A 13361-nucleotide genomic window follows, 5' to 3' on the forward strand; every position below is an offset into this window, starting at 1 on the left:
CCCTAAACTGAAAAAGTATTTCCCCTCCGGCTCATGCATATCACTCTTCCTTATTTTCTTCTTGTGTTAAACTATCAGTTAATGGCACTATTATCATTTAATTCTTAAATCTTGTAAGTGACATAATTTTTCCTTATTATAACACTCCCCATGTGACTGATTGATCACTTCATCCCATACTATCTGGTAGTTTGGGTGCAAATGCATTACTATATTTTCTTTTCTTTTCTTTTCTTTTTTGTTTGTTTTTCAAGACAGGATTTCTCTGTGTAGCTTTGGAGGCTGTCCTAGATCTCTCTCTGTAGATGAGGCTGGCTTCAAACTCACAGAGATCCGCCTGGCTCTGCCTCCTGAGTGCTGAGATTAAAGGCGTGTGCCACCACCGCCAGGCTACTACATTTTCAGTTGAGGCCAGTATCATCTCCTACCTCTATTATTGTAACCAGCTCCTATCTGTGTCTAGTTTTTTATCTTATTCCTTCCTAGTTTATTCTCAACTCTGAAGCATGTTTATCTTTAAAAAATAAAACCTTAGCCGGGCAGGCGAGGCTAGCCTGGTCTCCTGAGCGAGTTCCAGGAAAGGCGCAAAGCTACACAGAGAACCCCTGTCTCAAAAAACAACAAATAAATAAATAAATAAATAAATAAATAAATAAATAAATAAATAAATAAACTTGATTATATTACTTTTCTGTTTGGAACACTTTAACAGTCTTGCATTTCAATTGATATGCCTTACAAACTCTTTGCTTAGAGAAAATAAAATAAAACAAAAAAGGGGAAAAAGAAAAAATAAACTCTTTGTTTTTCCAATTTCAGCTTTCACCAAATTCCTCTTGCTTGTACCATTGCCGTGGTCTTCTCTCAGTTCTTTTGAATCACAATGCCCACTTTAGATTTGCAGCACCATGTTTTCACTTTCCTGGAGACTAGGGCTTCACATGTACTCTCTTACCACTGAGCTACGCCTCCAGCCCTCCCAAACATGATTTTTGTTCAGATTATTTCCACTCATTTTTCATGTATCAGTTTAGAATACGCTTTCTCCAGGAAAGTCCTCCTCCACCTCCAAATTTTGGTTAGATCCTCTTTGATCTTGTATTAGAATGAGCCTTCCTCAAGGAGGCAGCCATTATTTTTCATGTTAAGTGTTCTCTTTTTCTTGATTTTTCATGGCAGAAGTAGCTTCTGTGTGATTATCATTCATTCCCTAATACTTACCACCATTACTAGCTCAAGAACATGCTTAATAAACATTCACTGAGCAAATCAGAGAATAGATTAATAAAATACTTAGAACAATGTCTTTGGAAGCCCTGGATGGCAAAGTAGTGAAGTTCAGTCTTACAGTTTTATATTGTCAGAATCTGAAGAGATTATACTCTAGTCTCTAGTGGGTATTTACTTTCTACTGCAGCTAGATAAGTCTCCTATGGAGTATTCCTATGGAAATGGTCCCATTTACCTAGCCCCAAATATCCAGCTTCCCCCAAACAACTATTTTCACATACCAGACTCAACTTCAAGTGCCTAAACATACCCATCCAGTCTTTTCTGAGAGCATTTAATAATGGCTAGAAGAGATCTCTAGCTTTCCAGTTTCAATTTTCCTAAGAATCTCTTGCTCATCTTTGAAAATCAATGACATGGGAGTCCTTTGAACTATCGTTAGTTTTACACTTGTCTTCAACAAGGAGAGACCATGAACTGTTTGAAACAAGACCATGAAAACTATTTGATTCTATTTTAAACCATTTCATCAGTACAGCTCTATGGGATAGTAATTCATTGTGTTAATCACAAAAGCTACAACTCAGAAATGGAAAGGGGAATAAAGAAGAAAATTTTATTTAGGCTAATTAACAAATACATTCGATAAATTAGTATTTTGTCTCAAACTCACTTGGCTTTGTCTGAAACCTGACAACCTGCATAGTCACTTGGTGGCGCTGCAGGATAAGATGGAAAATTGTTTCCTAGCTGTGGCTCAGTATCCTCTTAAGCAGCGGAAGTGAAAGCACCCGATTAAACAGCAAACAGGCTGTCTGAAAAGGCAGGGCACAGACAAGACCCTTCAGAAAGGAGTGCAAGCCTATAAATTCCTGAAGGTCCAGATGAGTGGAACTGCTCTCTGAGCTGCCAGGGACTGAGTTGAAACAGAACAAGAGAAAGTGTCTTGTCTAAGGAATGATGGAGCCAGGAGTGAGGGCTGCTCAGCATCTAAGGCAAGTGCTGCTTTTTTTCATTTTCCTGGAAGGGTCCTCAGTTCTTTCCGAGACCTGGAGCTATTCTGTGGCAGAAGAAATGGAGACTGGCTCCTCTATAGCCAATATAATTAAAGATATGGGTGTGGGTGACCTGGCTGCCCGGGGGGCCAGAGTTATATTTGATGACTATCAGCCTTATTTGTGGTTAGAACTCGAGACTGGCAACTTGCTCTTGAATGAAAAACTGGACAGGGAGGCACTCTGTGGTACCAGTGAACCCTGTATACTGCATTTCCAGGTGTTGTTGGAAAATCCTTTGCAATTCTTTCAGGCTGAGCTTTTGGTTGAAGACATAAATGACCATTCTCCCACGTTCCTAGAGAAAGTCATATTTCTAAATATCTCAGAAGGTGCTACCCCAGGAACCTCATTCCAAATGGATAGTGCTCAAGACTTAGATGTAGGAATAAATGGTGTCCAAAACTATACAATAAGCCCCAACCCCTATTTCTACCTTAAGTTAAAAGACAGTGGTAAAGGAAGAAAATACCCAGAGCTGGTACTGGATGGATCTTTAGACAGAGAAAAGGAACCTTCAATTAGCTTGATACTAACAGCTGTGGATGGTGGGTCGCTGCCCAGGTCAGCGACTGCACTGATTCAAGTTGTGGTTGTGGATGTCAATGATAACGCCCCTGAGTTTGAAAGAATGCTGTATGAGGTTCAAGTACCAGAGAACAGCCCTGTGGAATCACTAGTAATCAAGGTGTCTGCTACAGATTTGGACACAGGGATAAATGGAGAAATATCTTATTCATTTCCTCGTGTCTCTAGAGATGTATGGGAAACATTCAAAATCCATCCAATTTCTGGTGAAGTCCATTTGAAAGCACTCCTAGATTTTGAGGTAATTCAGTCTTACACAATAAATGTTCAAGCCATTGATGGTGGGAGTCTCTCTGGAAAATCAGCCATTATTGTTCAAGTTATAGACGTGAATGACAACCCACCAGAAATAGTCTTTACATCACTTATGAGCCCAATCCCAGAAAACTGCTTGTCAGAGATGGTCGTGGCTGTTTTCAGTGTACGAGACCAAGACTCAGGAGACAATGGTAGAATGATGTGCTCAATTCAAGACAACCTCCCTTTTCTCTTGAAACCTACTTTCAAAAATTTCTACACTCTAGTAACAGAAAATCCACTGGACAGAGAGAGCAGAGCTGAGTACAACATCACCGTCACAGTCACTGACAAGGGCACACCCACGCTCACAACCCAGCAAACCATAACAGTTCAGGTGGCTGATGTCAACGACAACGTCCCCACCTTCACACAAACCTCCTACACCCTGTTTGTCCAGGAGAACAACAGCCCCACCCTGCACATAGGCACCATCAGCGCCACAGACTCAGACTCAGGCTCCAATGCCCACATCACCTACTCGCTGCTGCCCACCCAAGACCCGCAGCTGGCCCTCGACTCGCTCATCTCCATCAATGCTGACAGCGGGCAGCTATTTGCGCTCAGGGCGCTGGACTATGAGGCCCTGCAGACCTTCGAGTTCCATGTGGGCGCCACAGACCAAGGCTCTCCTGCACTCAGCAGCCAGGCACTGGTGCGGGTGCTGGTGCTGGACGCCAACGACAATGACCCCTTCGTGCTCTACCCGCTGCAGAACGCCTCTGCACCCTGCACAGAGCTGCTGCCCAGGGCGGCAGAGCCAGGATACCTGGTCACCAAGGTGGTGGCAGTGGACCGCGACTCTGGACAGAATGCCTGGCTGTCCTTCCAGCTGATCAAGGCCACGGAGCCCGGGCTGTTCAGCGTGTGGGCTCACAATGGCGAGGTGCGCACCTCCAGGCTGCTGAGTGAGCGCGATGCTCCCAAGCACAGGCTGCTGCTGCTGGTCAAGGACAATGGTGATCCTCCAAGGTCTGCCAGTGTCACTCTGCATGTGCTGCTGGTGGATGGCTTCTCTCAGCCCTACCTGCCTCTGCCAGAGGTGGCGCGCGATCCTGTGCATGAGGAGGATGCGCTCACACTGTACCTGGTCATTGCCTTGGCTTCTGTGTCTTCCATCTTCCTCTTGTCTGTGCTGCTGTTCGTGGGGCTGAGGCTGTGCAGGAGGGCCAGGGCAGCTTCTCTGGGTGGCTGCTCTGTGCCTGAGGGACACTTTCCTGGACACCTGGTGGATGTCAGCGGGGCAGGGACCCTGTCCCAGAGCTACCAGTATGAGGTGTGTCTGACTGGAGTGTCGGATACCAAAGATTTTCAGTTCCTAAAGTTCATGTCTCCCAACCATGAAGTTGTGAATTGCGGGGAAGAGAATTCCACCTCTATGAGTGGTTTTGGATACAATTAACAATTTGTTGACTTTTCAGATGGTTCTGGACGTATGTTCATTCTTTCTAAACATTATTGTTTTCCATTGTTTTATCTTCATAAGGAATTTCTAACGTTTTGTCTTTATTTTTCTAGTTCAGGAGATGGTAAATCCCATGCATCCCCTTACAGGTTAGTCTCTTTAAAAACCACTTCTTGATGAAGACATAGAACTTTACTCATTCCTTGAAAGTCACAGTGTTTCTTCAACTTGTCAGATCCTCAACATGAATCCTTATTGATTTGAAAATACTCACCTTCATTTTATTTGATTGTTATACAGAAACATTTCCAAAAGATTTGAAGTGTGATACAGATGTCATGAATTGCCAGTGTATCTTCTGTATAATACTATGCTTTCCTATCTAGAATAGAGTGTCTGATATGCATGAGTTTTTTGTACAGCAGTATTAATTGGAAAGACAATTCTCTGAAGTATCAGGGCTTTTATTGTCTTCATATGAACATCCAGCATGTAATACATATGAATATTGTTAAAATATTTTTAGATTATCTCAAAATTTGTAAAATGCCAGCTCCCTCTTGTGACATCTGGCTAGCCCACCTCACATTTTCCGAAAATCTCTCTCTTTACCATAGGTATGGGATCAAAGCTTGATTCTTTTCATATAGCTCGGGTCCCTCTATGATTTCAGACAATTGGATGAAGTGATGGGAATTGCTATTCTAAGCTGAGCCAGTCTGATCCTGTTTATTTTTTATTTTATCTTATTTTTTTGGTTTTTCAAGACAAGGTTTCTCTGTAGCTTTGGAGCCTGTCCTGGACTAGCTCTGTAGACCAGGCTGGCCTCGAACTCACAGAGATCCACCTGCTTCTGCCTCCCGAGTACTGGGATTACAGGTATGCGCCACCACAGCCTGGGTGTTTATTTTTAAAATCGCTTTAGAAACCAAATATATTCTAGTCTTTCTCTTAGGAATATTACAATGAAGTGACGTCATCTCAAACCTCTGAGAGAAGAAAGGAAAGAGGTCCTGGGGAGGATGTTCTTGTCAGTAATCCCCAACTCGCCTTTCACTGCTGGGTGAGGCTGGGGACAGAGAACTAAGATGTGCTCATGTAATAGATTTTTCTAGTCCAGCTCAGTAGAAGTTGGTTGGTTGGTTTTCTTTAAAAGCATGCTTAGCTATTCCTGCCTGGATTGGTGAATTATTCCTGTTAATTTTGTGTTTTCATTGAGTACTATAACACAAGTCAAAAAGTTTGTAAACTATTACAGTAATATGGAAAGGAAGTGTGACTCTTTGGTCTAAATGGGTAATTTCAAAGATAGGAATGGTGGTACTCTCAGGATGCTGAGGCAAGGTCTTGAGTACAGGGTCAGGCTTCAAGACCCTCTTTTGTTAGGACAAGCCACAGTGTTTTTCCTTTAATGAAAAGATGGTTTAGACACTTGTTTATTTCAAGTGACTACCGAAAGAGTTCAGAGAACTGCTACCTAGGGAAATGCTGTCTTGTTTATACAGCTTATTATAAAATGAGTTAGGATCCCAACAAAGCAAGTGGCATCTACAGCAGGAGGAAAGGGCACACGATTCTGTGTTTCATTCTATGATGAATAAAGCAAATGTTTACTGAGCATCTTCTCTGTCCCCGGGATTAGTTTAGATGTTGCAGGGCAGCAGTGTAGCAAACAGTGCTGAATTACTTGCAGGTTGCACAAAGGAAATGACCAAATATATTCATCTACTACGGTACATGTGAGGAAAAATGCCTCAGAGAAAACAGTAAAAGGAAATGGAGTGAAAGGTGCTTTCATATGAGTTTTCTCATAGGCAAAAAGTTTTATAAAAATTTAAGTTCCTGACCATATGTAGAAAGTGTATCATAAACTGGAACTAATGTGTGGATTTTTTTCCTTTATGAAATTCTACCAATGGGAACCACAATCCTGTTACCTGGGAGACATAAAGTTACAAAGAAGCCCCAGAAGTATTGACCCCACTTTATGCTGAATTTTAAATTGCGTGGGTATATGTTACTAATTTTACAAGATGACTGATCAATCAGTACTGTCTCCTTTCATTTCTGTTTCTTCTAGAGTGCCCCCAACACTGTCTGTAGGGCTTCTACTAGGTAGGCAGCTTGTCTGAGGTTGTTTACTCCTGTATTTTTCAGAATCCAACACATCAATAACAAGAATTCTTTTTGTTTAGTGCGGGACTGCATAATCAAAATAACGTTGTTTGGTGATTGAATTTATTTCCAAACTTCTGACAACCAAATCGACTATAAATAGAATGGAACCAAGTAGCAATTTGTTGAGAAGCAAAATCAACGCATGGTGGCGCTGCAGGCTAAGGCTTAAGAAAGGACGAACGCGGAAAAGAAAAAAAAAAATGCTTCTTCAGATCTCCGGCTGGAAAGACCTTAGGCGGAGCTCAAACCATTAATTTTACAGAGAATGCTGCTAACCTACACCTCGGAACAGGCTATAAACTGAAGGATCGACCGCTGTCTGGGTGCCCTTGCATCCTGGGTGCGGAAGCAAAATGAAGATAGGAAGAGAGAGCGGACAAAGGCAAGTTCTGTTGATCTTTATCTTACTGGGAGTGGCGGAGGCGGGCTGGGAGCCCCGCCGTTACTTTGTGTTGGAGGAAACACCAAGCGGCACAGTTTTGGCTGATCTAGCCAAGGACCTAGGGCTGGGGGTTGCGGAGCTAGCTGCTCGAGGAGCCCAGGTGGTCTCTGAGGATAACGAATCACGCTTGCAGCTTGATCTACAGACTGGGAAGCTAATATTAAATGAAAAACTGGACCGGGAGAGGCTGTGCGGCCCCACTGAACCCTGTGTCACTCATTTCCAAGTGTTACTGAAAAGACCACTGGAAATATTTCGAGCTGAGCTACGAGTGAGAGACATAAATGATCATTCTCCCGAGTTTCCTGAAAGAGAAATGGCCGTGAAAATACTGGAGACTAGCTCTGTTGGTGCTGTGTTTCTTCTCAAAAGCGCTCGGGATTTGGATGTGGGCAACAACAGCATTCAGAACTATAACCTTAGTACCAATTCTCATTTCCATGTTTCCATCCGAAACCGAGGTGATGGGAGGAAATATCCAGAGCTGGTGCTGGACAAAGGACTTGATCGTGAGGAGCAGGCAGAGTTCAGATTAACTCTGACGGCGCTGGATGGTGGTTCTCCTCCCCGGACTGGCACCTCACAAATCCGGATTGTTGTCTTGGATGTCAATGACAACGCCCCCGAGTTTGCGCAGGCGCTCTATCAGGTGCAAATTCTAGAGAACAGCCCAGTGGGTTCCCTAGTTACTAAGGTCTCAGCCAAGGATTTAGACAGTGGAACAAACGGAGAGGTATCGTACACTCTTCTTCATAGTTCTCAGGAGATGAGCAAAACTTTTGAGCTAAATGCTCTATCAGGAGAGATTCGACTAATTAAAACACTGGACTTTGAGATAACATCTTCATATGAAATAGACATAGAGGCATCTGATGGTGGGGGGCTTTCTGGAAAATGCTCAGTTTCTATTCAAGTGGTGGATGTCAATGATAATTACCCAGAACTAACTATTTCATCGCTGACCAGCCCCATACCAGAAAATTCACCGGAGACAGAAGTGGCTCTATTTCGGATTCGGGACCGAGACTCTGGGGAAAATGGAAGGACAGAATGTTCCATCCAGGATGGTGTCCCCTTTACACTGGAACCTTCCGTTGAGAACTTCTATAGACTGATGACAGAAGGAGGCCTGGACAGAGAGAGCAGAGCCGAGTACAACATCACCATCAAAGTCACTGACATGGGCACACCCAGGCTCACAACCCAGCACACCATAACAGTGCAGGTGTCAGACATCAATGACAACGCCCCCATCTTCACCCAAACCTCCTACACCCTGTTTGTTCAGGAGAACAACAGTCCCGCCCTGCACATAGGCACTATCAGTGCCACAGACTCAGACTCAGGCTCCAATGCCCACATCACCTACTCGCTGCTGCCCACCCAAGACCCGCAGCTGGCCCTCGACTCGCTCATCTCCATCAACGCCGACAATGGACAACTGTTTGCGCTCAGGGCGCTGGACTATGAGGCCCTGCAGACCTTCGAGTTCCATGTGGGCGCCACAGACCAAGGCTCTCCTGCACTCAGCAGCCAGGCGCTGGTGCAAGTGCTGGTGCTGGACGCCAACGACAATGACCCCTTCGTGCTCTACCCGCTGCAGAACGCCTCTGCACCCTGCACAGAGCTGCTGCCCAGGGCAGCAGAGCCAGGATACCTGGTCACCAAGGTGGTGGCAGTGGACCGCGACTCTGGACAGAACTCCTGGCTGTCCTTCCAGCTGCTCAAGGCCACGGAGCTCGGGCTGTTCAGCGTGTGGGCTCACAATGGCGAGGTGCGCACCTCCAGGCTGCTGAGTGAGCGCGAGGCTCCCAAGCACAGGCTGCTGCTGCTGGTCAAGGACAATGGCGATCCTCCAAGGTCTGCCAGTGTCACTCTGCATGTGCTGCTGGTGGATGGCTTCTCTCAGCCCTACCTGCCTCTGCCAGAGGTGGCGCGCGATCCTGTGCATGAGGAGGATGCGCTCACACTGTACCTGGTCATTGCCTTGGCTTCTGTGTCTTCCATCTTCCTCTTGTCTGTGCTGCTGTTCGTGGGGGTGAGGCTGTGCAGGAGGGCCAGGGCGGCCTCTCTGGGTGGCTGCTCTGTGCCTGAGGGACACTTTCCTGGTCACCTGGTGGATGTCAGCGGGGCAGGGACCCTGTCCCAGAACTACCAGTATGAGGTGTGTCTGACTGGAGACTCTCAGAGTAATGAGTTCAGATTCCTAAAACCCATGTTTTCCAATATTCTAGACCAAAACTCTGGTGGGCAATCAGGAGATAATCCACCCTTCCCAAGTATTTTAGGTGTGTGAAACTTCACATTTCACTGGCTGTATAATTTTGTCTCTTTTGATTTTGCATTTTCTTTTCAAATTTTGTAGTAAGTTTATCTGTACTTGTTTTTCCTTTTCTCTGTGAGTTTAAGTAATGTTGTTTATTAGCTTGTTAACTGTATAAGTATTCTTCAAGTTGTATTGTTATTGAGCATTTTACATCAGGATACTTTCATGTTCCTGATTGAATTGGCAGTACTCTCTCCCAAAGAATGTGAATTTCTTCTAATGGACACAAATTCTAATTTTAAAAGTACATTTCCTGGCATAGGAGAATAGATTAGTTTATAGAGTGCCTATGCAGTTTGTTGGAAGCCCTAGGTTGGATCACCCTGTAATCCCAGCACTTAAAGGTGAAGGCAGGCTATCAGGAAGTCAAAGTCGTTTGCTACTTAAGAGAATTCAAGCTAGGACTGGGCTATATGATGAACAGGACATAGTAAGTCCCCCCCCAAAAAAATGCATTCCTGAATGTATGATACCACAGAAGAATATATGATTTCTTAAAATCACACTTCATTTTAAAATTGGAAATCTTTAGGTTTTTTTTTAGCATGGCTAGGACTTCAATAGCCTTATTTGTGTTTTTTTTTAGTAGCAGTTCATATTCATTAATGCTGAGTTTCTTCCAGATTCCCTGATTATGTCTTCTATTCTCTAACAGGAAGTAACAAGGTAATTTCAAGCTTTTTTGGATTTTCACTGTAAATATGGTCTCATGAAAAAATATATCCACATTGACTGTTCTTTCTGGTCTAAGTTAACATAGCAAAGAATAAAAGCCTCTCCATTATCTTTAGCTGATGGGAGTACTAAGCATGTTGCTCCCAGATTGCCTGTGTTCAAGAACTTTCTGTAAAGCCAATAGACTCCAGGAACAATGATATATTTCTTGCTGTTATCACTTTTTATAGTGAAGAAATCTTGGTGTAAATCCCAAATTCTTGGATCAGGTTAGCTTTTGGTGGTATAGCATGCTAATGTCTGCTTGCTTTGGATGATGACATTGCTCTGATTGATAAGGACTTTGGAAGAAAATGAATTATAGAATTAATATTAGTTAGCCAAACAAATTTTGGTAATGGATATGTTGATGTAGTATTGAATGATTTAGAGAAATTATTCAGGAAAAAAATGACCTCAAAGATGTTCAGTCCTGATCCCTAGAATCTATGAATATTACTTTACATTGTAAAGAGAAAATACAAATGAAATTGAAGTTGTTTGTAAACTAAACTGAAAATAGAGAGTATGTCTTAAATCATTTGGGTGGGTCTGATAGGAACAGTGGAAGGCTTTAAAAGCAATGTTGAGTCTACCTAGAAAAACAGCCAGGCATTGTGGCACTTGTGTTTAATCCCAGCATGTGGGAAACAGAGTTTAAGGTTACCCTTGTTTAGTGAGTTCTAGGACAGCTAGAGCTAGAGAGTGAGACCCTGTCTTGAAAACACACACGCACACACACACACACACACACACACACACACACACACGAGAGAGAGAGAGAGAGAGAGAGAGAGAGAGAGAGAGAGAGAGAGAGAGATGAAGAAGAAATTTCCTAAGGACTAGCAGTGGTGGCACACACCTTTTAATCCCAGCACTTTCGGGGCAGAGACAGGCAGATCTCTGAGTTTGAGGCCAGCCTGGTTTACAGAGTGAGTTCCGGGACAGCCAGGATGACACAGAGAAACCTTGTCTAATATAAATAGTTGAAATTGCAGACACAGAATAGAACATATTCAGATTGCTTTGAACAGACTTGATAGAAATGTGATAGTAACAAGCCTGTTGGTGAAAATGCAAAAGGAAGTGAGGATTGTGGTGCTTCTAGAAAATGTTGGGTTGTAGAACTTACAAAACATTTAAAGCAAACTATGGGGAGAAATATGGACATTAAAGTTACTATTAGAAAGAGCCCAGATAAAGAAAACATTATTGAAAATTAGAGGAAAATTAATACTTTCATTCTTTTTTATGGTTTTTCAAGACAGGGTTTCTCTGTGTAGCTTTGGAGCCTATCCTGGAACTCACTCTGTAGACCAGGCTGGCCTTGAACTCACAGAGATCTGCCACCATGCCCAGCCCCTACTTTTATTCTTATATAGTGGCAGAAAACTTAGCTAAATTGTGACCTACATTAGATGAGGAAAAGAATTGATGCATTTGGATGTTTGGCTGAGGAAACTTCCAGGAAAAGTGTTGAAAGTACACCCTGATCTCTTCTCACTGTTTATAGTAAAATATGAGATAAATGACTGGAGGAATTTCCATCCTGATTGCCTTGTAACATATATTAAAATCAGGAGATTCACTGCCAGGGGTGCGTGCATGCTGTGAAATAATCCTCTTGTACACTGTAAAGATTTCTTACTCAAAATGGCTTAATAAAATGCTGATTGGCCAGTATGCAGGCAGGAAGTATAGGTGGGGTGACCAAACTAAAAATGATGGGAAGAGGAAGGGTGTAGTAAAGAGTTAATAGACAGATGCTGAGGGAGCAGGAGATGAATGTGTCATGCCACTATGTGGCAAAGCATAGATAGAAATATGAATTAATTTAAGTGTAAGAGTTAGCTAGTAACAAGTCTGAGCTATTGGCTGAGCATTTATAATTCATATTCAGCCTCTGAGTAAGTTATTTAGGACTGGGCAGTTGGAATATGTTTACACATGCATTGGACAGAAAAACTTACATACAACAGAGAAACCTTTCCCTAATGCCTGGGTAATTTCAGAGCAGTTAATAATGCAGAAGTCTCTTTGCAGGGACAAATACATTTCTATTAATGTTTTTAATGGCTTTTCTCTCATGTACCTAGACAGGTATAATGTGACTCTGATTGCTGTGATCACATTTACCATACTGTCTGACTGACAGAACTTTCAGAAGTTGGTCTCATCTTTCCAATCTTCAGTATAAATGGTAATGGGTTAGAAAATAAAAGGTATTGTTTTCTCCAGACTATTGCCATTAATAGCCAGTCAGGAGTAGTTCCTGTCACATGGAAGCACCAATGACAAATTTTCAAAATAATTAGGTTGATTTTAATACAAAATGAGAGAAAGAAATACATTTAGATTTGGTGTTTCTCTTGATTTTTCTAAATATCATGTGTGGGTTAATCCTAACAGTCTTCCCATATGCTGAGGTGTTTTAAGTAGGCCCAGAGATTCAAACTTGTTATGTCAGTTCATTCAAGTTTCCATGGTCTCACAAATTGTTTGGAATTGTCTCTTCCTCTTCTATATAGTGAAGGTTAATATGAGGTGTTTGTGGTAGTTTGAATGAAAATTGTCTCCCATCGGTGCAGATATCTGAACACTTCGTCCCCAGTTGGTGGAACTCGCTGGGGAGGCAGTGAGGGCCTGGTGGAAAGTACCTCATTCAGTTGGGATTTGAGAGTTTATAGCATTGCCCCACATCTAGTTTCCTCTATCTATTTGGTGTTTGTAGTTGAAGATGTGATCTGTCAGCTTTTTGCTCTGGATGCCTGCTCCCATACCGCCCCAAACATTATGGTCTCTCTCTCTGGAAAAGTCAGCAAAAATAAACTTCTTTCCCTCAGCCTCATTTGGTTATGGTGCATTATCACAGCAACAGAAGAATAACTAATGAAGTTTTTGTTATTTTTCTTTTATGAATTTGATATAATTTAGCATTAAAATAATTCATGCGTATGCAGAGGCATGGTTTCTTTGTTTTGTTTTCTTTTGTTGGTTTTTCAAGACGAGGTTTCTCTGTAGCTTTGCACCTTTCCTGGAACTCACTTGGTAGCCCAGGCTGACCTCGAACTCACAGAGATCCACCTGCCTTTGCCTCCTGAGTGCTGGGATTACAGGAGTGCGCCA

At 42.8% G+C, this 13361-nt stretch overlaps 2 protein-coding genes across 2 annotated transcripts; both read left to right on the top strand.

Annotated features, from left to right (window-relative positions):
• The first annotated feature begins 2029 nt into the window (after positions 1-2029).
• Positions 2030-5342, top strand: LOC118594679 (protocadherin beta-18-like). The gene has a single exon (XM_036204771.1). The coding sequence runs from the start codon at positions 2188-2190 to the stop codon at positions 4570-4572; it is 2385 nt and encodes a 794-aa protein (XP_036060664.1). The 5' UTR covers positions 2030-2187; the 3' UTR covers positions 4573-5342.
• Positions 5343-5477: 135 nt separating this feature from the next.
• Positions 5478-10955, top strand: LOC118594674 (protocadherin beta-15-like). The gene has a single exon (XM_036204766.1). The coding sequence runs from the start codon at positions 7107-7109 to the stop codon at positions 9489-9491; it is 2385 nt and encodes a 794-aa protein (XP_036060659.1). The 5' UTR covers positions 5478-7106; the 3' UTR covers positions 9492-10955.
• The last annotated feature ends 2406 nt before the right edge of the window (positions 10956-13361 follow it).

The sequence above is a fragment of the Onychomys torridus genome, chromosome 13 (assembly GCF_903995425.1).
Source record: "Onychomys torridus chromosome 13, mOncTor1.1, whole genome shotgun sequence".
Taxonomy (NCBI): Eukaryota; Metazoa; Chordata; class Mammalia; order Rodentia; family Cricetidae; genus Onychomys; species Onychomys torridus.

Excerpts from the sequence above, each read along its gene's own strand:
- LOC118594674 (XM_036204766.1), top strand. The coding sequence starts at position 7,107 with ATGAAGATAGGAAGAGAGAGCGGACAAAGGCAAGTTCTGTTGATCTTT.
- LOC118594679 (XM_036204771.1), top strand. The coding sequence starts at position 2,188 with ATGATGGAGCCAGGAGTGAGGGCTGCTCAGCATCTAAGGCAAGTGCTG.